We start from the raw sequence: 22,607 nt of genomic DNA on the forward strand, positions 1-22,607 counted from the left end.
CTTTCTTGGTCTGGATTGCCTCACACAATATGGTCCTTTCTAGTTCCATCCATTTATCTTCAAAGTTCATAGTTTCATTTTTCTTCAGCAGCTGAATAATATTACATGATATATATGTACCAAATTTTCATTATCCATGCATCAGTTGAATGGCACATAGGTTGTTTCTATTTCCTGCCTCTTGGGAATAAAGCAAAAATGTATATGGCTAAAAAAATATATGTCAAGTCCTCTGGGCATATGACAAGGAGTGCTATGTATAGGTCAATGGTAGATTTGCTTCCAACATTTTGAGAGTTCTCCACACTGATTTCCCTAGTAGTGATACCAGGTTTCAATCCTACCAACAAAGGTGTGGGGTTCTTTTCTCTCCCTGAGTCTCAGGGTGTGATGTAGATATCCCATTTAGGGATAAGAATTCCATAGTTTCTTATTTTCTCCATATTGACCAGTGTTTGTGTTAACTGCCATCTACTGCTGAACAAAGCTTCTCTGGTGAAGCTTTAGAGAGATAGTAAATCATTAGCAGTTAGTTTGATACTCTTGAAAAGGCACCTGCAAGTCTCTTTGCTAGGCAGACATCAAAGAGAGGTCCATGGCATGTATCTAGCCACTGTTTCCAACTCTAGGGATGCTAGAACAGCAACATATCCCCAACAGTAATAGGAGAAAGTCTTGAATCATTCTTCAGCAATGCAAGCAGCACTGTGAATCCTCTGGAGTTGGAAAAATGGTCACTAGGGTACTGGCCCATCACCAAGCTTCAGATGTCTTCCAGAGTCTAAGCTATCATGCACATTATATGGGAGGGAAGAAAAAAGTAGTATTCTTGGCAGCAACATGTTATCACACTCCTCTCCTTAATTCCTCTCTCTCTCTCTCTCTCTCTCTCTCTCTCTCTCTCTCTCTCAAACACACACACACACACACACACACACACACAGCTGATATTTTAAATGGAGAAAAGTTTTCCACTAAATCATAAAAATCAAGGAAGCCCATGTTTTGGCAGCTGATTTTATTACATAGCTTTAGATGGAAGCAAATGTCTTTGTCAAGGCATAGCGGAAAGTACAGAAGTTTGGAGAGGCAGGACAGAGTCAGGTTCATGGCCAGTTGCAGCAATTACAGCTGGTATCAAAGACAAGGCCTGCTGGACAGTGCTGCAGGTATGTGATTCCGTGGGAGCAGTGCCAGAAGGCATGTCTGTCATTGACCACAGGGTACAGGCCATCAGCTTTGGCAGCACAGAATCCGCTGCCTTCAGAGCTTCCTCCAGAGCTCCCACTCCCACTCCTGCTTCCGCTTCCTGGAGGAGAAGTCACTGGCTCCGTAGGATCAGTGGGCACATCAGGGGCTGTGCAACATAAAATATAATAAGAGAAAGAGTAGAGGGGTGGTCCTGCTGTGGCCATGAACTTCAAGTGTAAGTAAAGAAAACTAGGTACATTATTCCCAGGAGAAGATGCAATTAGCGGCAATCTCACAATTGAAGAGACTCAAAGACAATTACGTATCAGGAAATAAGAAAAAGTGTGGATCAAGTCCTACTTTCTATATATGTCTCCTTTGTCATCCAAGGCATTCAGTAATTAACACATGCAAATGTTTTGAAGATCTGAATATAATACCTCTGAGGAAAAATTGTAGAAACAGTTATGGAAATGGAGACATTCCCTGAGGGTGGATAAATAAGAGCACTGGTGTGGCTTCCTGTTGATTCTTCCAGGAGGCTAGGCAGGACATTGAATGAGGTCCACACACACTCATTAACGGACACACAGAGAGATTTGGATGCTAAAGATAAGCACAATTTCTGCAGACTCTTACAAACTTTGAAGTCCTAGGAAATTTTTTCCCACACACTCCAACGTTAGGTCTGGTTTCCCAAAATTCCCTTAGAAGTTGAGACTTAGAAAGGATCACCTGGGCAAGAACAAGGGAATGGAATGGGAAGAGTAGGCCCCATGCAGTGGGAGTGAGCATTCAACCATGCCTTTATATTGATAAAGGGACATTAGAAACACGCCATCTGCATACTCAGGTTGTCACTCACTTGTGGGCACATCCAGGGCTTTGTTAAGAGTAGAGGTCAGAGGGAATTTTCCCTGGCCACAGAAAGAGCCAGTGAAGTCATCAAGATCAATGGCCCAGATCATGGCACCTCCAAAATTGTTCTGCTTAAGCCACTGAGTCTGTTTAAAGATAGAAGGTGTAAGGTTAATTTGATTTCCTGAGCCTTGGTGCTGTGATGTCAGCAAATCCAAGGAGCTGACCTTACCTTGACATTGAAGCTCCTGACATTGTCATAGCCAACCCACACATTGCCTTTATAGGCATAAGGCACTTCCTGAGGGGCATCCCAGACCTCAGTGGCTCCATTTTTCAAGAAGGTGCAAATCTTTAAACATCAAGAGATTTAAATCCTTCACATATTAATTCCATGAAAGAGAGAAAACAATGATTTCTTTCCTTTCTTATCTTCAGTTGGAGCTACCTCAATTTTATAATTCAGTTTTGTTTGTAGTAAAAAAAATCTTGAGTTGTTTTCATCATTGCATTGATGGTGATAGGACCCGGGATATGCACTTGCTCAGTACAGGCTCTATCGCTGAGCTACATCACACCCTTAGTCTTATCTTTTAAGGTAGACTGTCTATGCTTTAATTTGGACTTAGAATTATCCTCTTTCAGCTTCCTGAATGTTCAAATTAAAGGAATAAGCAACCAAGCCTGGAAAAGTCTTTCACAAAAACTATTGTACAACATGATCCTACTTCATTTTGTCTTATGCAACTAGAGATTAAATCCAGGGCTGTTAGCATTCTAGGTAAATGCTGTACCACTGAGCTACATTCGAAGAGTGAGTTATTTATCAAATTCATTTTATCCATATTTTAGTACTACAATTTTGGAATCCACAGTAGGATGATAAATATGTTCATTTTGTTTCTTTATATGTAATGTTCTTAGTAACATGATCTTTTGCTTATAAAAGCATTATTTGGATTAAATATAGAAGTTTGTTTTCCAAACATACAGCATCAGGAGTGAACTGCTTACTACAGGTAGGTAATAGGCAAAATAAACATTCAGATCCAGGAGATACTAAATTGAAGGCTATGTAAAATGTTGGGTGTGAAATTCACAGAGCAATCTACTGACCTCGTAGTAGGCCCAGAACCTAGCCTCCCTGGTATAGGGTCCAGCAGGGCCAGCACCAGAGGTAGGGGCACCAATTCTATCATTGGAGGGGTTGCTCAGGAGGAAATTGTGTCCATATTCTGGGAATCCAACAATGAGCTTCTCAGCTGGGACTCCATTGTTCTTCCAGGAATTCATGGCATACTCCTGTAATGTAGGTTAGGTAAAGGACCCAAACAGTCAGTGGTCAGTATTTAATTATATTAGCTCCCTGTTTTAGCAGGCAAATTATATGATGTTCATAACCAATGGATTTTTTCCTTGATATTTTCTTTTCAAAAACTTTTGATGAAATTATACTTCATGAGATATGGCCTATAACTTAAGAATATCTTTATTTAATTTGGACAGTTGCTGAACTTGCGTGAATTGGGGGGGTCTACTTTCCATATTACTTTATCCCCAGTCTGTATTCCTGTAGGGTCTTACCACATTGAGGTAAGCATTGCTGCCAGTGTCAGTAGGATATTTGTAGAGGGAACTGTTCTCTCCTGTGTAGTCATCCCAGGAGCCATGGAGGTCATATGTCATGACATGGATTTGATCTAGGTACCTGGCAGGTAATAAGGTACTGCTGAGGCTCTGGCGGCCCCCAAGATGCCTGACTACCTAGGTGCGGACCAGCGGAAAACCAAGGAAGATGAGAAGAACGACAAGCCCATCCGAGCTCTGGACGAGGGAGATATTGCGTTACTGAAAACTTACGGCCAGAGCACATACTCCAGGCAGATCAAGCAGGTTGAAGATGACATTCAACAGCTTCTCAAAAAAATCAATGAGCTCACTGATATTAAAGAGTCCGACAAGCCGGGCGGTGGTGGCGCACGCCTTTAATCCCAGCACTCGGGAGGCAGAGGCAGGCGGATCTCTGTGAGTTCGAGACCAGCCTGGTCTACAGAGCTAGTTCCAGGACAGGCTCCAAAACCACAGAGAAACCCTGTCTCGAAAAACCAAAAAAAAAAAAAAAAAAAAAAAAAAGAGTCCGACACTGGCCTGGCTCCACCAGCCCTCTAGTTTCTGGCCGCAGATAAACAGACACTTCAGAGCGAGCAGCCGCTGCAGGTAGCCAGATGTACGAAGATAATCAATGCTGATTCAGAGGACCCCAAATACATTATCAATGTGAAGCAGTTTGCCAAGTTTGTGGTGGATCTCAGTGATCAGGTGGCACCTACTGACATTGAGGAAGGGATGAGAGTTGGTGTGGACAGAAATAAATACCAAATTCACATTCCACTACCTCCTAAGATTGACCCAACAGTTACCATGATGCAGGTGGAGGAGAAGCCTGACGTCACATACAGTGATGTTGGTGGCTGTACGGAGCAGATTGAGAAGCTGCGAGAAGTGGTTGAAACCCCTCTGCTCCACCCAGAGAGATTTGTTAACCTTGGGATTGAGCCTCCAAAAGGTGTGCTGCTGTTTGGTCCCCCGGGCACGGGCAAGACGCTCTGTGCTAGGGCCGTCGCCAACAGGACTGACTCCTGCTACATTCGAGTTATCGGGTCTGAGCTCGTGCAGAAATACGTCGGGAAGGGGGCCCGGATGGTTCGTGAGCTTTTTGAAATGGCCAGAACAAAAAAAGCCTGCCTTATTTTCTTTGATGAAATTGACGCCATTGGAGGAGCTCAGTTTGATGATGGCGCTGGGGGAGACAATGAAGTGCAGAGAACAATGTTGGAGCTGATCAACCAGCTGGATGGTTTTGATCCTCGAGGCAACATCAGAGTCCTAATGGCTACCAACCGACCTGATACTTTGGATCCAGCGCTGATGAGGCCTGGGAGATTGGACAGAAAAATTGAGTTTAGCTTACCTGACTTAGAGGGTCCAACTCACATCTTTAAGATTCATGCTCGCTCAATGAGTGTTCAACAGACATTAGGTTTGAGCTGCTAGCCCGACTGTGCCCGAACAGCACTGGAGCAGAGATTAGGAGCGTGTGTACAGAAGCTGGTATGTTTGCAATCCAAGCCCGGCGAAAAATTGCTACAGAGAAGGACTTCTTGGAAGCTGTAAATAAGGTCATCAAGTCTTACGCCAAGTTCAGCGCCACTTCCCGCTACATGACATACAACTGAGCCTCACAGGCTTGAGAACTTCCTGTGATTGGGTAACGTGTTGCCACCTCACAAAAACAAAAAATTTCAAATTTCCTGACAGGTAATAAGATTTAAAATCATTTCTGATAACTGTTTCTCACATCTTTGCCTACAATAACACCTTTTCCAAAGCAAGTACACAAGCAATGTCTTTTGAGGGCAAGACATCTCTAGACTGACCACTGCAGTGCTTTAACAGTTCCCACAGATGTTTAGAATAAGTACATCACTCACTGGGAAAGTTCACAGATCTCATAGCCAGCTTCAATGGTGGAAACGCCAGCAGCTACAGCCGCAGTTATCAACAACCTGGGCTTGTTGTTCTCATTAGCCTCCTTCTCAAAAGCTTCACGAATCTCCTGTAGAACAAGGCAAGCATATTTGAAGTTAGTTTCAGAGATGTATATATAATAAATACATATTTTCACAGTGTCTTTCTTCTCTAAAGTACTTCAACTATTTTATCTGACATTACTCTATCAATATCTTAATAATGTCAATAGTACAGATGATATTAATTTTAAAAGTTACAGCTATGCAATATGCATGAGATTGTGGGAAAGTACTTTGCAGGCTACTGAAACAGAAACACGGACACCAACCCAGGCACAAAATCTTCGAACTACATTCTGTCCTGCTATAAAATATGCTAGGACACTTTTTCACAACAGGTTTGCCGTCAGAATGCAGGTGTTGTGAAAACCACTGCTAATTCAAAGCCAAAATGGGAAAGGAAAAGACTCACGTCAGTATCATCGTCAGTGGACAGGTTGATTCCAGCAAGTCCACTACAACCGGCCACCTGATCTACCTGAGTGGTGGAATCTACAAATGAACCATCGAGAAGTTTGAGAAGGAGGCTGCCGAGATGGGAAAAGGCTCCTTCAAGTATGCCTGTGTCTTGGACAAACTGAAAGCTGAGCGTGAGCGTGGTATCACTATTGACATCTCCCTGTGGAAGTTTTAGACCAGCAAGTACTATATTACTATCATTGATGTCCCAGGACACAGAGACTTCATCAAAAACATGATTGCAGGCACATCACAGGCTGACTGTGCTGTCCTGATTGTTGCTGCTGGTGTTGGTGAATTCAAAGCTGGTACTTCCAAGAATGGGCAGACCCGTGAGCATGCACTTCTGGCTTCCACCCTGGGTGTGAAACAGCTAATTGTTGGTGTCAACAAAATGGATTCCACCGAGCCACCCTACAGCCAGAAGAGATACGAGGAAAATGTTAAGGAAGTCAGCGTCTACATTAAGAAAATTGGCTACAACCCTGACACAGTAGCATTTGTGCCGATTTCTGGTTGGAATGGTGACAACACGCTGGAGCCAAGTGCTAATATGCCTTGGTTCAAGGGATGGAAAGTCACTCGCAAAGATGGTAGTTCCAGTGGGACCACCCTGTTGGAAGCTTTGGATTGTATCCTGCCACCAACTCGTCCAACTGACAAGCCTCTGCAACTGCCCCTCAGGGATGTCTATAAAATTGGTGGTATTGGGACCGTCCCTGTGGGCCAAGTGGACACCAATGTTTTAAAAGCTGGCATGGTGGTGACCTTTGCTCCAGTCAATGTGACAACAGAAGTAAAGTCTGTTGAAATGCACCATAAAGCTTTGAGTGAAGCTCTTCCTGAGGACAACATGGGCTTCAATGTGAATAACATGTCTGTCAAAGATGTTAGACGTGGCAACATTGCTGGTGACAGCAAAAATGACCCACCAATGGGGGCTGGAGAGATGGCTCAGCGGTTAAGAGCATTGCCTGCTCTTCTGAAGGTCCTGAGTTCAATTCCCAGCAACCACATGGTGGCTCACAACCATCTGTAATGAGGTCTGGTGCCCTCTTCAGGCATTCATGCAGACAGAATATTGTATACATAATAAATAAATAAATATTTTTTTTAAAAAATGACCCACCAATGGAAGCTGCTGGCTTCACTGCTCAGGTGATTATCCTGAACCACCCAGGCCCCATTAGTGCTGGCTATGCTCCTGTACTAGACTGTCACACAGCTAACATAGCATGCAAGTTTGCTGAGCTTAAAGAAAAGATTGATCATCGTTCTAGCAAGAAGCTGGAAGATGGCCCAAAATTCTTAGAATCTGGTGATGCAGCCAGTTTTGATATGGTTCCTGGCAAGCCCATGTGTGTCGAGAGCTTCTCTGACTATCCTCCACTGGGTCGTTTTGCTGTTCATGACATGAGGCAGGCAGTTGCTGTGGGTGTCATCAAAGCTGTGGATAAGAAGGCTACTGGAGCTGGCGAGGTCACCAAGTCTGCCCAGAAAGCTCAGAAGGCTAAATGAATATTACCCCTAACACCTGCCATCCCAGTCTTAATCAGTGGTGGAAGAACTGCCTCAGAATTGTTTGTCTCAATTGGCCATTTAAGTTTAATAGTAAAAGACCGGTTAATGATAGCAATGCATTGTAAAACCTTAAGAAGGAAAGGAGAATGTTTTGTGGACCATTTTGTGTGTGTGTGTGTGTGTGTGGCAGTTTTAAGTTATTAGTTTTCAAAATCAGTAAATTTTAATGGAAACAACTTGGCCAAAAATCTGTCACAGAATTTTGAGACCCATTAAAACAAGTTTAATGGGAAAAAAATACACTAGGACAATTATGGCACAGACTTCTGTGAGAAGTCAACCATGGTCTGATTTGACCTAAGGCCCACTTCCCAAAAGGCAACTCATACCTGACACTTCTAGGGTGGAAAAGAACCAGAGAATAGATAGCCCGAAGAACTAGGGTAAAACAAAACACTAATGATCCATAAATAAAGAAAAAAATACAAATAAAATGACTCCCAATGGTATTCTGCTATAGTCATAGACCATGGCCTTATCTAATCATCATCAAAAAGACTTCTTCTGGCAGCAGATGGGAACAGAGTCAGAGATCCACAGTCAGACATTATACATTGAAAGAGTGTAACTGAGAGGGCTCCATCAAGTCCTTCCTCTCTGAGCTCAGGGAATCCTGCCAAATAAGAGGCAGATTCTTTTGTGTTTTGTTTTGTTTTTTAAAACGGAATTTTTCTGTGTAGCTTTGGCTATCCTGTAACTCATTCTGTAGACCAAGCTGGTCTTAAATTCATGGAAATCTGCCTGAATCTGCCTCCTGATGTCTGGGATTAATGGCATGTGCCACAACCTTCAAGTCTGGCAGAAAAGTTCTAAGATCAAGAGGAGATAGAGGACACCAGGAGACCAAGGACTTCTGAATCAACTAAACAAGTACATATAAGCCCATAGAGACTGAAACAACAATCACATGCCCACAATGGCCTAAAACACATCCTCTTCATAGATAACTATTAGTTTAGTATATTGTGGTACTCCTCACTGTGAAAGCAAGTGAGCTGTGGTTCTTGAAACTGTGCTTTATACTCTTTACCTACTGTTGGTTTTCCATGTCCAACTTCAATTCGGTAGCCTTTCCCTTACATTATTATATCTTATTCTTGTCATGTTTAGTTATAATCTTTTACAAGCCTTTCTTTTTCTGATAAGGACAAAAAGGGCATAGGTATTCCAGGGAAGGGAAGTAGGGAAAATGGGAGGAGCCGGGAAAGAGGACACTATAATCTTGATATATTGTAAAATAAACAATATATTTTCAATAAAAGAAAAATATCTTTATATATATATATATTCATATATATAATTTCTATAGTAGTAGGTTTCCATATGGTTTGTCAAAAAGCCTTTCGTGTAGGTTGTCACTCCCCTTATTCTCTCCTTTATTGGGCCCACCATCTCCTCCCTGACTTAATCTTCCTATTCTATTGTCGTTTTATCTCTTTATAAAACTATATTCTATTTCCTCTCTTTGGAAGAGTGTATCCTCCTGCCTGATCCCTTTTTAATTATGCAACCTCTGTGGCTATTCAGAGAAAACACACATATACAAAGCTTAAAGTCAAAGATCCACATATAAGAGACAATATGTGATGATTATCCTTTGGGTTTGGGTTACCTTGCTCAGGATAATAGTTTCTAACTCCATCCATTTACTGAAAATTTTATTTTCCTTGACAGTTGAATAATACTATAAAATATATATGTGTCATGTTTTTATTATATGCTCATCAGTTGATGGATATCTAGGCTGTTTCCCATTTCTGGCTATTATGAATAGAACAGCAGTGATCATGGATAAGCAAATATCTCAAAGTAAGATGCAGAGTTCATTGAGTATATACCCATGAGTGATGGACTGGATCTTGAAATAAACTGATTTTCAGCTTAAAATTGGAGAAAATATCTGCAAAACATATATCTTGCAAAGGATGCTATCCCAAATATATCAAGAACTCATCTCAATAGCAAGAAAACAACCTAATTGTAAAAGGGAGAAGACCCTGAGTAGATGTTTTCAAAAATAATATAAATGTCCTAAAGATATATAAAAATAGATATATAATATAAAAAACTAAAACAGTATTGAGAGTAGATTTTATCAAAAACAGAGTAGATAAACCATTTTGTCAATAATAGCACTTCAATATTAATTGTAACATTATTCTTAATTATTTAAGAAACATAATCACTGCAAATGTCTAGACAATAATTAAACCTTAAAAATTATGTAATTAATTATGTTATTCAGTCTTTAAAAGAATAAAATCTGCCATTAGTAACAAAATTTCTAATTTGAAGATATGTTAACTGAAATTAACAAGGCATAGATTAACAAATAATACAAGATCTCACTTATGAGCAGAATCTAAAATATTTGAACTCATAGAAGTAGATGGCAGAATTTTATCTTCTTGCTTTTATTGAAAATAGATTTCATTCTCATACAATATACCCTGATTATTGCTTATCCGCCCTCAACAACTCCCACTCCTCCACCTTTATTCTCCACTCTGTCTGTATTCACTTCCTTTCTGACTATTATTAGAAAAGAATAGGCTTCTAAAAGATAGCTTAGCTAGACATGACAAAATAAAATATAAAAAAAATGAAGAAACAACTGATTCTGATGTTTAAGCAGGGGAAGAAAGGATTAAAGAAATGTTGGTCAGCAATACAAACTTTGAGTGAGATAGAATGAGTTCAGAGCTTATCTCTACAACAAAGGACCTACAATTCATAGCATTGTATCTTATTTTGAAAACCATTTGTATCAACACGAAATCAAAAAAACCTGTGTGCCCAAGGGTCTTGGTCCTGACAATAATGCCTTTATGACTTTGATCATGTGGACCAGGCCATAAATCAAACAGGGAAATATCACAGAAGAGGGGGTAGAAAGAAGCAGACGGTGGACTACGCTAAAGGTGTTTTCCAGAAACAACAGACAAGTTGCACATATGAATACACTTCACTGCAAGTGGAACAGCCTGCACAAGACATCCAAGATCTCAAGCCAGACTAAACACCATCACGGAAAGGGAAGGTGGGCATAAGGTCGCATCTCTAGCTGAAGCACTGGTGCCAAATGATAGGTTCTGGGAGAGTTGTGGGACTCCTTATGGGCAAACAAATTTCCAATGGATTCCCACACACTCAAAAATATATGAACTTAGACTAAGTTTAAAACAAAGATGAGGACACTAAAGTTGTATAGGTAGAGAAAGAGAGAGCATCTGAGCAGGATTGAGAAGGGAGTGATGTGATTGGAATACATTATACGAATTCTCAAAATTTATTTTGAAATAAGTAAAATGTGGTAGATAAATAGATACATAGATACATAGATAGATACATAGATGATAAACATTGACTTGTTACAGTCAGTTTTGAGGAATATCTTCAAAGAAACTGGGACTTGGCAACCACTGGACCAAATGATTCTAATTAAGATATTTACCCCTTTCTTTTACCTGTTTTTGAGGCCATTGAAAGCTTTGTAGAACTCTACATCATTCCATTCTATGGTGGTGATCTCATTGTTCTGCATCCCAGCAAAAGCATAGATCAGGTGAGTACACAGGCAAGGGTCAATGTTATCAGGGGTGAAACGACCCAGACCTGGCCGATACTGAGCCCAGTTGGAGAAGTAGAATACCAGATTGTAGACAGACCCTGTGGTGGTCAAAAATAAGGATGATGATCCATTATAGATATCATTTAACTACAATGAAAGTTTGGGTTTTGCTTATGTCCCCACCTACCTACCTCATAAGCCTGATCTCCAGCTGGAGGTGACTAGTTGAGCACTCCTGCAGATGAGCTAAGATATTGTATATATTCTCTTTGAGAGTTTGGAAAATCTTAGACTTCTTTTACGATGGCATGCTCATAGTTCTTTGAGTCCAGTGGTCCCATAAAGCTCAGAGAATGAGAATTTAAGAACCCTTAGATGGGGGCTGGAGAGGGGGCTCAGTGGTTAAGAGCATGGCCTGCTCTTCCAAAGGTCCTGAGTTCAATTCCCAGCAACCACATGGTGGCTCACAGCCATCTGTAATGAGGTCTGGTGCCCTCTTCTGGCCTGCAGGCATACACACAGACAGAATATTGTATACATAATAAATAAATAAATATTTTTTAAAAAGAACCCTTAGGTGGTCAAGCTATAGAGGATAACGACTGAGAGAAAAGTCTACTCTTACACAAACAAACCCATCTCTCTCATTTATGTTTTATCTCTCCTTTCATTTCCCAAATAGAGTAATATTTGTTTGTTGCTGGATATTTGTACACTGTCTGAAGATGTCTCACTGTGGTAGTTTTAATAAAAATTCTGAATGGCCTAAAACTAGACAGCAAAGGAAAGGCAGGAATTCTGGGCAAAGAGAGAAACTCAGGTCATTAGAATCTATGTGCAAGAATGACGCCAGTGAGTTGAGGAATGGGTCAGGCATACAGAAGGGGAGACAGGTAAAAGCCACATATAGAATGTAGATTAATATAAACAGGTTCATTTAAGTTATACAGTTATTTGGTAACAAGCCTAAGCTAAAGGCCAGGCTTTCATAAGTAATAATAAGAAAGTCTGACTTCACCAGGGTATATTTTTAATTATATTAATAAGACAATTGCTTTATGTAAATTCAGGCAGTTGAGTTTTTCAGTAGCTAGTCATTTTGTCAACAATAACACATGGAATTAGTGACTTACCCAGATGAGCATTCAGCAGAAGGGCCAGACCTAGTGAGAGAAAAATACATATGTATTCTGAACCAGCTGCCTGAATCCTCTCATACATAACTCTAGAGCCTTATGGTTCATCCCGCTTGCCATGTGTTGTGACTTGTGTAAAAAGGTGATCTTTTCAGTAAACATTCTTTGATCTACACTTTACCAGTTGATCAAAAATACCCTGTACCTTTTTCTCCATTCTGGGTCATAACTTTTGTAAGTATGAAATCTACTATCTACAAAGCAGGGCTGACTGAAATTGCTCCAAATTCACTGCACTCAGTGACCCTGAATCAGATGTGTCTCATTTCCAGAGCTAACATGAGCTCAGGACTTCAAGAGATAAGACATCCTCCAAAGCAGTGACTCAAGCAGCAGGAATATATTAGCAGCATCTTCAGAGAAGTTTTCCTAGAGAATGTATGATGCAAGCCTCCAGAAGCTGCTCCTTGGCTTCAATAGAGCACTTTCTTTTAGGCATCATCTCACTCTACAGCCCAATCTGGCCTTGACATGGAGAACCTCCTGCCTGTGTCACCTGAGTACTGGAACCACAAGCTTGAACACTGTCAAGAGAAGTAGGCCGCTGCTTCTTTTATGTGTTAGGCTTCAGTATTCCTATAAAAAGACTTTGAAGAAAAATAAAGTTTCTAAAGCACAAATTTAAAGCAGAAAGCAAGCTGTAGATATGAACTGAGCCTAAACAACTACTTAATCCACCACTTGGATTGAATGTCTCAGAGGGACACATATGTCATCATCACCTAACCAGAACTATAAAGGATAGAAAAAAAATAATCAGGCAGAATACAGAGCAAAGACAACTCGCATGGCTCTGTGTCTGTGTGGATTTCTTTTGTTTTTACCGCCAAAGGAGTTAGTCCCAGGACACAAAGAACTAAATAAACATAATAACATTTTAAGGCAGGTGGTGCCGGAAGATAACTGCAGAAGAATGACTAGATGGGACAGAAGAGACAAAGACAAGTATTGAAACAGAGTGAGACCCCATTTCCCCTTAGCCCCATGCCACCTCATCCCCAAGTTCCCAGGTTTTGCCCTGTAATCTTGTCTACTTCCATATCCAGGCGGATGACTATATGTTTTTCTTTGGGTTCACCTTATTTAGCTTCTCTAGGATCACAAATTATATGCTCAATGTCCTTTATTTATGGCTAGAAATGAATTTATGAGTGAGTACATCCCATGTTCATCTTTTTGGGACTGGGACACCTCACTCAGGATAGTGTTTTCTATTTCCATCCATTTGCATGCAAAATTCGAGAAGTCATTGTTTTTTACCGCTGAGTAGTACTCTAATATGTATATATTCCACACTTTCTTCATCCATTCTTCCATTGAAGGGCATCTAGGTTGTTTCCAGGTTCTGGCTATTACAAATAATGCTGCTATGAACATAGTTGAACAAATGCTTTTGTCATATGATGGGGCATCTCTTGGGTATATTCCCAAGAGTGGTATTACTGGATCTTGGGGTAAGTTGATCCCGAATTTCCTTAGAAACCACACTTGGGAGAATGGGATGGTTGGGATAAAGGAAGGGTGGACATGGGAGCAGAGAAATACATAGCCTAATTAAGGGAGCCATCTTAGGGTTGGCAAGAGACTGAACTCTAGAGGAGCTCGCAGGTGTCCAGGGAGATGTCCCCAGCTAGTACCTTGAGCAACTGAGGAGAGGGAATCTGAAAATGACCCTATCCTATAGCCATACTGATGAATATCTTGCATATCACCATAGAACCTTCATCTGGAGATGGATCGAGATAGAGACAGAGACCCAAATTAAAGCACAGGACTGAGCTCTTAAGATCCAAATGAGGAGCAGAAGGAGGGAAAACATGAGCAAGAAAGTCAGGAGCATGAGGGGTGCACCCACCCACTGTGACAGTGGAATTGATCTATTGGGAGCTTACCCAGGCCAGCAGGATTGGGACTGAATAAGCATGGGATCAAACCGGATTTTCTGAACATGGCGGACAATGAAGGCTGATGAGAAGCCAAGGACAATGGCACTAAGTTTAGATCCTAATACATGAACTGGCTTTGTGGGAGCCTAGCCTGTTTGGATGCTCACCTTCCTGGTCCTGGATGGAAGTGGGAGGACCTTGGACTTCCCGCAGGGCAGGGAATCTGGACTGCTCTTCATTCTCAAGAGGGAGGGGGGAATGGAGTCGGGGGGGAGGGAGAGAGGGGGAGGGGAGTGGGGGGAAGGGGGCGATGTGTGCGAGGAGGGGAAGGGAAATGGGAATATTTTTTTTTTGCAACAAAGGACTTCTTGAATTTTGCATACAAATGGATGGAAATAGAAAACACTATCCTGAGTGAGGTAAGCCAGACCCAAAAAGAGGAACATGGGATGTACTCATATTTGGTTTCTAGCCATAAATAAAGGACATTGAGCCTATAATTCATGTTCCTAGAGAAGCTAAATAAGGTGAATCCAAAGACAAACACATAGGCATCCTCAGGAATATTAACCTTCATCAGGCGATGAAAGGAGACAGAGACAGAGACCCACACGGGAGCACCGGACAGAAATCTCAAGGTCCAAATCAGGAGCAGAAGGAGACGGAGCACGAGCAAGGAACTCAGGACCATGAGGGGTGCACCCACACACTAAGACAATGGGGATGTTCTATTGGGATCTCACCAAGGCCAGCTGGCCTAGGTCTGAAAAAACATGGGATAAATCCGGACTAGCTGAACATAGCAGACAATGAGGAATACTGAGAATTCAAGAACAATTGCAGTGGGTTTTTGATCCTACTGCACGTACTGGCTTTGTGGGAGCCTAGGCAGTTTGAATGCTCACCTTACGAGACCTGGATAGAGGTGGGCAGTCCTTGGGCTTCCCACAGGTCAGGGAACCCTGATTGCTCTTCGAGCAGATGAGGGGGGGGACTTGATCGGGGGAGGGGGAGGGAAATGGGAAGCGGTTGTGGGGACGAGGCAGAAATCCTTAATAAATAAATAAATTAAAAAAAATTGAAATACAGTATCATTTGTAGGCCAAGGCAATTACAAAATGTTGTTTTCTCCATTAACGTTCACATGTTCCTGAATCATTGTAGCTCTAGACTACGATGTAAAATACATATGTACTTGTCAAATTTCTTTACCATCTCATTAAATAGGTAATATTAATTTTATAATATATTTTCATCTTCTGCATCCTTTCAATACATAATAAATGTAAAAATGATTTTATGATAAAAAAAAATAAACAAAAGAAAAAGAAACACAGTGAGACTGTGTACATGTATGCCTACAGGCCAGAAGAGGGCACCAGACCTCATTATAGATGGCTGTGAGCTACCATGTGTTTGTTGGGAATTGAACTCAGGACCTTTGGAAGAGCAGGCAATGCTCTGAATTGCTGAGGCATCTCTCCAGCCCCAAGGAAGCCAACAACACCCACAATAGCACAGAGATCTGACAACCCTTCAGCAGCACAACTCAAGAAGGGAACCACACAAACGCTACCACAAAAAAAAAAATAGAGTTAACAACCACAGGTCATTAATATCACTTAATATCAATGGACTCAATTCACCTATAAAAAGGCACACGTTAAGAGAATTGATACGAAAACAGGATCCAACATTCTGCTGTTCACGAGAAACACACCTCAACCTCAAAGACAACACTACCTCAGAGTAAAGGGTTGGGAAAAGATTTTCCAATCAAATGAACCTAAGAAACAATCAGGTGTGGCTATACTAATATCCAACAAAATTGATTTCAAACTAAGATCAATCAGAAGAGATGTAGAAGGACACTATATATTCATAACAGGAACAATTCATCAGGAGGAAGTCTCAATCCTGAATATCTATGCCCCAAATATAAAAGGATCCACATATATAAAAGAAACATTACTAGAACTCAAAGCATACATCAAACCCCACACTCTAATAGTAGGAGATTTCAACACTCCTCACACCAATGGACATTTCAACCAGACAGAAACTTAACAGAGAAATAAGAGAATTAACAGATGTAATGAATCAAATGGACTTAACAGACATCTATAGAACATTCAACCCAAACAGAAAAGAATATACCTTCTTCTCAGCATCTCATGGAACCTTCTCAAAAATTGATCACATAATTGGTAACAAAGCAAACATCCACAGATACAGAAAAATTGTAGTAACCACCTGTGTACTATTGGATCACCATGGAATAAAGTTAGAATTCAACAACAATTCAACACCCAGAAAGCCTACAAACTCATGGAAACTGAAAAGTCACCTACTGAACCACCCCTGGGTCAGAAAAGAAATAAAAGTCTTCCTTGAATTCAACAAAAATAAAGACACAACATACCCAAACCTATGGGACACTATGAAAGCAGTGCTAGAGGAAAGTTCGTAGCAATAAGTGCCCACATAAAGAAAACGGAGAAAGCGCACATTAGAGACTTAACAGCACTCCTGAAAGCTCTAGAAAAAAAACAAAGCAGATTCACCCAGAAGGAGTAGAAGACTGGAAATAATCAAACTGAGGGCTGAAATCAACAAAATAGAAACACAGAAAACAATCCAAAGAATCAATGAAACAAAGAGCTGGTTCTTTGTGAAAGTCAACAAGATTGACAAAACCCTATCCAAACTAATCAAAAGGCAGAGAGAGAACATGCAAATTAACAAGATCAGAAATGAAGAGGGGGATATAACAACAGACATTGAGGAAATTCAGAGAATAATTAGGTCTTCCTACAAAAGCTTATATGCCACAAAGTCAGAAAATGTAAAAGAAATGGACTTGTTTTTAGATAATTACCATTTACCAAAATTAAATCAAGACCAGGTGAACAATTTAAATAGCCCTATAAATTGTGAGGAAATAGAAGCTGTAATAAAAAACCTCCCAACCAGAAAAAAAAAAAAAAGACCGGGACAAGATGGTTTTAATGCAGAATTTTATCAGAACTTGCAAGAAGAGCTGATACCTATACTCCTTAATGTGTTTCACATTATATAATCAGAAGAGTCATTGCCAAATTCTTTTTATGAAGCTACAGTCACCCTGATTCCAAAACCACACAAAGACCCAGGCAAGAAAGAGAATTACAGACCAATCTTGTTCATGAACATCGATGCAACAATTTTCAATAAAATTATGCAAACAGAATCCAAAAACACAGTAAAAATTATCCATTAAGATCAAGTAGGCTTCATCTTAGAGATGCAGAGTTGGTTCAACATACGAAACTGTATCAATGTAATCTATCATATAAATAAACTGAAAGAAAAACCCATATGATCATTTCAATAGATGTGGAAAAAGCATTTGACAAAATTCAACACCCCTTTATGATAAAGGTTTTGGAGAGGTTAGGGATACAAGGATCATAACTAAATATAATAAAAGCAATATATAGCATGCCAACAGCTAATATCAAATTTAATGGAGAGAAACTCAGAACCATTCCATTAAAATCAGGAACAAGACAAGGCTGTCCACTATCACCATATCTTCAACATAGTTCTTGAAGTTAGAGCAATAGCAATAAGACAACATAAGGAGATCAAGGGGATTCAAATCGGAGAGAAAGAAGTCAAGCTTTTGTTATTTGCAGATGATATGACAGTGTACATTAGTGACCCCAAAAACTCTACCAAAGAATTCCTACAGCTGAAAAATACCTTCAGTGATATGGCAGGATACAAGATCAACTCAAAAAAAAATCAGTATCCCTCCTATACACAAAGGATAGAGAAGCAGAGAGGGAAATCAGGGAAACTTCATCTTTTACGATAGCCACAAATAGCATAAAGTATCTTGGGGTAACTCTAACTAAGGAAGTGAAAGATCTGTTTGACAAGAACTTTAAGTCTTTGAAGAAAGAAATTGAAAAGGATACCAGAAAATGGAAGGATTTCCCATGCTCTTGGATGGGTAGGATCAACACAGTAAAAATGGCAATTCTACCAAAGGCAATCTATAAATTCAACACAATCCTCATTAAAATCCCAACAAAATTCTTCACAGAACTTGAGAGAACAATAATCAACTTTATATGGAAAAGCAAACAAACCGGGATAGCCAAAACATTCTTATACAATAAAGGAACTTCTGGAGGTATTACCATCCCTGACTTCAAACTCTATTACAGAGCCACAGTATTGAAAACAGCTTGGTATTGGCATAAAAACAGAGAGTCGACCAATTGAATTGAATAGAAGACCCGGATATTAACCCACAAACCTATGAACACCTGATTTTCGAAAAAGGAGCTAAAAGTATACAATGGAAGAAAGAAAGCATCTTCAACAAATGGTGCTGGCATAACTGGATGTCAACATGGATAAGAATGAAAATAGATCCATATCTATCACCATGCACAAAACTCGAGTTTACATGGACTAAAGACCTCAATAATAATCTGAACACACTGAACCTGATAGAAGAGAAATTGGGAAGTAGTCTACAACACATGGGCACAGGAGACCACTTCCTACGTATAACCCCAGCAGCACAGACAATAAGGGCAACATTGAATAAATGGGACCTCCTAAAACTGAGAAGCTTCTGTAAAGCAAAGGACACAGTCATTAAGACAAAAAGGCATCCTACTGATTGGGAGATCTTTACCAATCCCACATTGGACAAAGGTCTGATCTCCAAAATATATAAAGAACTCGAGAAACTAGACTTTAAAATGCTAATTAACCCAATTAAAAAATGGGGCACTGAACTGAACAGAGAATTCTCAACAGAAGAAGTTCAAATGACCAAAAGACACTTAAAGTCATGCTCAACCTCCTTAGCAATCAGGGAAATGTAAATCAAAACAACTTTGAGATACCATCTTACATCTGTCAGAATGGCTAAAATCAAAAACACCAATGACAGCCTTTGCTGGAGAGGATGTGGAGTAAGGGGAACACTCATCCATTGCTGGTGGGAATGTAACCTTGTGATACCACTTTGGAAATCAGTGTGGTGGTTTCTCAGGAAATTCAGAATCAACCTACCCCAGGATCCAGCAATACCACTCTTGGGAATATACCCAAGAGATGCCAGATAATACTACAAAAGCATTTGTTCAACTATGTTTATAGCAGCATTATTTGTAATAGCCAGAACCTGGAAACAACCTAGATGCCCCTCAATGGAAGAATGGAAAAAGACAGTATAGAATATATATGCATTAGAGTACTACTCAGCAGTAAAAAACAATGACATCTTGAGTTTTGCATGCAAATGGATGGAATTAAAAAACACTATCCTGAGTGATGTAACCCAGACCCAAAAAGATGAATATGGTATGTACTCCATCATAAGTGGATTCTAGTCATAAATAAAGGACATTGGGCCTATAATTCGTGATCCTAGAGAAGCTAAATAAGATGGTGAACCCAAAGAAAAACATATAGTTATCCTCCTGGATATTGGAAGTAGACAAGATTGCCAGGCAAAAATTGAGAGATTGGGGGTTGGGTTGGGGTGGAGGTAAGAGGAGATGGGGATAGAGAAGGGAGAAGGGGAGGATGGGGAGATCTTGGGGGAATGGGATGGTTGGGATGGAGGAAGGGTGGATATGGAAGCAGGGAAGTAGATATCTTAATTAAGGGAGCCATTTTAGGGTTGTGAGAGTCTTGGCTCTAAAGGTATCCAAGGAGATGTCCCCAGTTTGTTCCTTGGGCAGGTGAGGAGAGGGTGCCTGAACAGGCCTTATCCTATAGCCACACTGATGAATATCTTGCATATCACCATAGAACCTTCATCTGGCGATGGATGGAGATAGAGACAGAGACCCACATTGGAGCACTGGACTGAGCTCCCAAAGTCCAAATGAGGAGCAGAAGAAGGGAGAACATGAGCAAGGAAGTCAGGACCGCGAGGGGTGTACCAACCCACTGAGACGGTGGGGTTGATCTAATGGGAGCTCACCAAGGCCAACTGGACTGGGTCTGATGGAGCATGTGATCAGACCAGACTCTCTGAGTAGATGACAATTGGGACCAACTGAGAAACCAAGGACAATGGCACTGGGTTTTGATTATACTTCATGCACTGGCTTCGTGAGAGCCTAGTCTGTTTGGATGCTCACATTTCTGGACCAGGATGGACGCGGGGAGGACCTTGGACTTCACACAGGGCAGAGAACTCTGACTGCTCTTTGGACTGGAGAGAAATGGGGAAGGGAATTGGAGGGAGGGAAGGAGGTGGAAATTTTTAATAAAAAAAGGTAAAAATAAATAAATAAATAATATTTTTCCTAGTTAGAAAAAAGAAGAAGAAAAGTAACTCTTGCTTTCTCGTGGAACACTAGAGTTCATTTCCCAGTACCCACATCAAGAAGCTTACAACCACCCATAACTTCAGATCTGACATAATCTGCTTGTCTATACAACATCTGCACTTAGATACACAAAATAAACACACACACTATTCACATGAATAAGAAAATGAGCCTTAAAAATAAATAAAAGAACACGATAAGTTGAAAATAGGTAAGAAAGCAGCGCGGAGTTTCGATCTGGGCACCGAGTGAAACATCATTGTGGAGAAACATCTCATCAGTGGGCAAGAAGACCTGATCCTGTAAAAGAAGATCCAAAAGGGAGTATTGGGAGGAAGAGATGGGCAGACGCCAATGCAGGAATTCTCCCAACAATCTGAAAAACAACACGAAACCACCAGAAGCCAGTGACCCCACAACAGGAGGACATGAACACCTTAATCAAGAAGAAGTAGTCCCCTTTGTTCGCGAGCTAACCAGGCAGCACGGAGTTTCGATCTGGGCACCAAGTGAAACATCATTGTGGTGAGTGAGTGCTGCGGCAGCTGGGAACATACCTCAGCCCGCCCACACTTCCAGGCCATCCTACAGGGGCTATACTGCCCAAACCACCTCTCTATTTCTATCCCATTCAGCTTACATCCAGATCCCCACACCCCCGGTCTCCCTCCCTCTCTCCCTCCTTTGGGGCATAGCGCCTCCCTGCCCAGCCTGCTAGGACGCTGGGACCGAACCAGGAGGACAAAGGGGTGGCCGGTAGCTCCTTTGTTCCCATAGCCTGCCCGCAGAGAGCGGGGTGGGCCCTTTGTTCGCGAGCTAACCAAGCAGCGCGGAGTTTCGATCTGGGCACCGAGTGAAACATCATTGTGGAGAAACATCTCTGGGGAGTGACATCACTGGGAAGGTACATCAGTGGGCAAGAAGACCTGATCCTGTAAAAGAAGATCCAAAAGGGAGTATCGGGAGGAAGAGATGGGCAGACGCCAATGCAGGAATTCTCCCAAAAATCTGAAAAACAACACGAAACCACCAGAAGCCAGTGACCCCACAACAGGAGACCATGAACACCTTAATCAAGAAGAAGTAGAAAAAACTGACTTCATGAAAGTGATTGACACCCTTAAACAGCATATAAAAAACGCCCTTATGGAAATGGATGAGAAGTATAATAGAAAGTTCGAGGAATTGAGTAAATCAGTGAATGATACCCTAGGAAACCAAGGAAAAACAATCAAGCAGATAAAGGAAACAGTTCATGACTTGAAAACTGAAATGGAGGCAAAGAAGAAAACACAAACAGAGGGCCGGCTGGACATGGAAAATCTAGATAAACGAATAGAGACTACAGAATCAAGTATAACCAGCAGAATACAAGAGATAGAAGAAAGAATCTCAGATTCTGAGGATAACATAGAGAAAATAAACACTCTGATCAAAGAAAACAGCAAGTCCAACAAACTCTCATCACAAAACATTCAGGAAATATGGGACACAATAAAAAGACCAAACCTAAGAATAATTGGAGTAGAAGAAGGAGAAGAAGTGCAGCTCAACGGTACAGAAAATATACTTAATAAAATTATAGAAGAAAACTTTCCCAAACTGAAGACAGATGTACCTATGAAGGTTCAAGAAGCATACAGAACACCAAATAGGCTGGATCAAAAGAAAACATCCCCTCGCCATATAATAATCAAAACACAAAATATACAGAATAAAGAAAGAATATTAAGAGCCGCAAAGGAAAAAGGCCAAGTTACTTATAAAGGTAAACCTATCAGACTTACACCTGACTTCTCTATGGAAACCATGAAAGCCAGAAGGTCCTGGATAGATGTTCTCCAAAAACTAAGAGACCACCGATGCAAGCCCAGACTACTATATCCAGCCAAACTTTCACTCACTATAAATGGAGAAAACAAAATTTT

At 40.8% G+C, this 22,607-nt stretch overlaps 1 protein-coding gene and 2 pseudogenes across 1 annotated transcript; 2 read left to right on the top strand and 1 right to left on the bottom strand.

Moving 5' to 3' along the window:
• Positions 1–1,106: 1,106 nt before the first annotated feature.
• On the bottom strand, positions 1,107–16,915 carry LOC121433813 (acidic mammalian chitinase-like; the record flags this gene model as incomplete). The annotated part of the gene is made up of 11 exons (XM_041632470.1): positions 1,107–1,366; positions 2,054–2,195; positions 2,282–2,401; positions 3,166–3,351; positions 3,634–3,757; positions 5,541–5,743; positions 6,052–6,258; positions 7,479–7,587; positions 11,147–11,348; positions 12,384–12,413; positions 16,897–16,915. Coding segments are annotated over 11 exons (1,602 nt in total), but the record flags the coding sequence as incomplete, so codon positions are not given.
• On the top strand, positions 3,784–5,285 carry LOC121446249 (annotated as a pseudogene).
• On the top strand, positions 6,031–7,616 carry LOC121446206 (annotated as a pseudogene).
• Positions 16,916–22,607: the final 5,692 nt, after the last annotated feature.

Source organism: Microtus oregoni, unplaced genomic scaffold (assembly GCF_018167655.1).
Source record: "Microtus oregoni isolate MIOR12 unplaced genomic scaffold, Mior012 000000F_ref0000247, whole genome shotgun sequence".
Lineage (NCBI taxonomy): Eukaryota > Metazoa > Chordata > Mammalia > Rodentia > Cricetidae > Microtus > Microtus oregoni.